The 3306-nt window shown below is 61.3% G+C and overlaps 1 protein-coding gene across 1 annotated transcript; it reads right to left on the bottom strand.

The window, feature by feature from the left end:
* Positions 1-156: 156 nt before the first annotated feature.
* On the bottom strand, positions 157-3300 carry LOC109385840 (ras-related protein Rab-26-like). Its single transcript, XM_019648468.1, has 2 exons — positions 2951-3300; positions 157-1929 (listed from the first exon to the last, which is right to left on the bottom strand). The coding sequence occupies exons 1-2, from the start codon at positions 3143-3145 to the stop codon at positions 1738-1740; spliced, it is 387 nt and encodes a 128-aa protein (XP_019504013.1). The 5' UTR covers positions 3146-3300; the 3' UTR covers positions 157-1737.
* Between the last annotated feature and the right edge of the window lie 6 nt (positions 3301-3306).

Raw genomic sequence — 3306 nt, 5'->3', positions numbered from 1 at the left:
TGCCCTGCAGGCCTTGCACATGGTCCCATCAACTCCACTGACCGAGGCCCCTTGCTGCCACCCACCCCGAGTCACCGAATCCTGTTGCTTTGCCCTTCCCCCAGCCCCTTACCTCCCCTCCACTCCAGCCCTGCCCACCCACCCACCTTTTCCCTCGCACACTTCCAGAGTGCAGACCCCAGCCCCCTTACCAGCCACCGGCACCTCCCACAGCTCTGCACATGCTGCTCCTTTAGAGCTATTTGCATGACATTTGAAATCACCTAGTGACCACAGGCCTGTTACTAACCCTGCCTCAGTTTCCCCATCCACAAATGGGGATAAGCAGGGTGCCCATCACATGGCTGCTCAAATTACTTGATGAGATACTATATGCAAAACACTGACAACTGTGTCTGGCCCAGAGTAAGGGCTAAAAACTTTTGTAATGATTTGAAAGCCGCTGTCCCTGCAGGGAAGGCAGTTAATTCCGAGGGCAGGACCCAGTGTAGTAACCTGAGTGCTGAACTCTGCCTGGTACACAGTGGGTGCTCACTATGTTTGCTGCCTGGCCCGGCAGCGAGTGGCCCAACCCCAGTTCCCATCTGCTGGGTGGGGGTGGGGGGTGGCTGTAATGTCACTCCCTCCCTCTTCCCCAGGCTCCTGCTGTCAGGGTGCTTCTGGGTCTCTGGGGAACCAAGCATAGCCATCTGCCGGGCTAGGGAGGACACCCCGCCTTCCCGCCTTGCTTGCTCTGAACGGGTGTGAACCAACTGGCCTCACCTCCCTCACCACTAGCCCCAGAGCTTGGAGGGAGGTGAGAAAGGAGAGACTGGGCCAGAACAGGCAAAGAACCACCTGCCCTGGGCCTAGATCGCCCCCTTCTGGCACCTCAACCCTTACTTCATCCCAGAGGACTTGAGGGGACAGGGCCCCCCTCAAAACAGGGTAGAGAATGATTCTCAGGTTGGAGGAAGCCCCCCTTTCCTGTCGCCAGAATGGGCCTCTCTCCCACCCTCCCACCAACTGGGTCTAATTAAAGGGTGAGAAAAATGCAAATTTGGGATTTGCAGAGAACACCAGCACTGAGGCACTGAGACATGGAATTCAGACTGGTGGGCAGAGCTGGGGGCTCTGATGCTAGAGGCCCCCATAATTTCCTGCTGCTTGGGGTGCTGGAAGGTCTTGAGAATCAAGAGTCCAGGGACATCCCCCAGAAAAACTCCAGTCCACAGCCCTCCAGCTAGTAAGGGGACTCTGGCAGGGTAGAGCAGTCAGGTGGAAGCATTTCCCATGAGCCTCCTCACCCAAGGGCAGGGACCTTTCCCCCTAGCAAAACTCCAGTCTCAAGGTAACACCTTCCCCAGATGCAGGATGGGGTGTGTGTGCTCAAGTGCCACAGCCAGCCACCTGTCTCATAGGTCCTAAGTGGCCCACCTGGCATCTCAGGGCCCCCTATATACAGTGGGTCAGCAATGCTGGCTCTCAAATGGACATGGGCCTCGAGTTCCCTCTGATGGCCACCACCCTGGGGGGCACCAGCGACCACCAACCCTGAGGCACAGGATATAGCCCCAGAGTCGTGCTGGCCCCAAGCACAGGGCTACCATCTCTGTTTCGGTCAGATACAGTCACCACCTGTCTCCAGAATCCTTGGGGTGTCAGAGGCGGGCAGCTTGGTGGTTAAGGCACCCCACCCCAACCACCCTGACCCTGGGAGACAGGTAGTCCAGCCAGTAGCTCCACCTTGAGAGCATGTCAGCGCCACGGGATAATGGAGAACCAGCTTCCAGGAGTGAGCTGGTGTTGGGGGCCCAGGGTATCAACCTCCATTCTCACCCGGAAGTCGATGCCCACAGTGGAGATAAAGGTCCCCGCCAGGAAAGCCCCATCCTTGAAACGCACGAGGAGGCAGGTCTTTCCCACGCCTGAGTCCCCCACCAGCATGACCTGGGGTGAGCAGGAGGAGCAGAGGTGTCAGGGGCAGAGGGAACCAGGGTGCGGGCCTACCCAGAGGGATGTTTGAACTTCCCTGAGCTGGCCTGGTCAGAGAGGGGCAGGAGTGGAGGGAGGTGGTCCCAGCCGTCCTGCACCTCCAGCTTCCACCTCTACAAGGTTCTGCCCATCTCAAACCGTGGAGAGTAGGGTCAGCTTTCTCCATCCAGGGCCTTACCTAACCCCACCCCCCAGGCCCTGGACACCATGCTTGATCTGGAAGGGGAGCATCTGGGGCTTGGTGGGGAGCACAGCCTGGGGGTTGGCAGCTAGGAACCTCGTAGGAGGTCTGTGGGGGCCTCTGTACCAGGGGGCTTCTTCCAATCCCAGCCAGACTCAGGAAGAATTTGCCAAATGAGGGTCAGATCTTGGCATGAGGAGAGGCCCAAGCCAGGTCTGTGGGCAGGGAGGGGCAGTCAGGCCTTCCCCTCTCCCACCCCTCCCCCAGCCTGCCTCCAAAGGATCCCAAACCTAAACAAGGTCCCTCCACCCCCCCACAATTCACAAGCTTCTGCCTTGGCCTGGAGGAGGCCCCACTGCTCCCCGCCCAACTAGCAAACCTCTTCTTAGTCTCCCTGCCCCCTAAAAATTAGGAGATGCACAGACCCTGGGGTGAGGGAAGGCAGCATATGGGAAATGAGACTGGGGCCCCAGCGGGGTCGGAGGCATTAGGGAGAGGGGAGTGGGCACCTGGCTCTGACTTCTGCCGGACCCCTTGTCTGGTCCGGCCAGCTGGAGGTGGGGTAGGGGTTATTTATACCTTGCCAGCTGTTGGGTATCCCAAACCCAGGTCTGACAGCTGTGTGTGTGCATACGATGCACCGTCTCAGCTGTACCAGCTGCGGAGTACCGCTCCAACCAGCTCCATGCCAGGGCTCCGCAGGGCCCTGCACCCCCCGCCTCGGATCCTCTCCCCAATCGGCTCCTGCCGGACGCCACCTGCTGCGCTCGCATGGGGTGGGGGTGCCCCGCTCACCTTGAAGGCGACGTCGTAGAAGTCGCTGCCGCCGCCAAGCGAGGGCCGGGCGGGCTGCGGGAGCCCGTTGAGTGGCGCCTGGAGGCCAAGGCGCGCAGTCCCGGGGCGCGCGGGCCGGGGCCCGCTGGACGCGGGAAGGGCTGAGGCAGCGGGCGCGCTGGCCCCCTTGCTCTTGGGGGTCTTCTTCCTGGACATGGCGGGCAGGCGTTCAGTGTGCTCCCGCTGCAGCCGCCGCGTCTGGGGCTGCCCTTCTCTCCGCGCTCGCGGAGCCGGACCGGGACCCGAACCTGTCCCGTGGCTGCGGCAGCGGCGGCGGCGGCGGCGGCAGCGACATCCCGGGCTCCCGGCTCCCCACC

This window comes from Hipposideros armiger, unplaced genomic scaffold, assembly GCF_001890085.2.
Source record: "Hipposideros armiger isolate ML-2016 unplaced genomic scaffold, ASM189008v1 scaffold_126, whole genome shotgun sequence".
Lineage (NCBI taxonomy): Eukaryota > Metazoa > Chordata > Mammalia > Chiroptera > Hipposideridae > Hipposideros > Hipposideros armiger.
The sequence above is the reverse complement of the archived record's forward strand: the minus strand, read 5'-3'. Positions and strand labels throughout refer to the sequence as shown.

What these genes read in the sequence shown, in the direction of transcription:
- LOC109385840 (XM_019648468.1), bottom strand. Translation starts at nt 3,145, where the DNA reads ATGTCCAGGAAGAAGACCCCCAAGAGCAAGGGGGCCAGCGCGCCCGCT. An exon ending in TCTACGACGTCGCCTTCAAG is followed by an intron (nt 1,930 to 2,950) that starts GTGAGCGGGGCA and finishes TGCTCACCCCAG; the next exon opens with GTCATGCTGGTGGGGGACTC.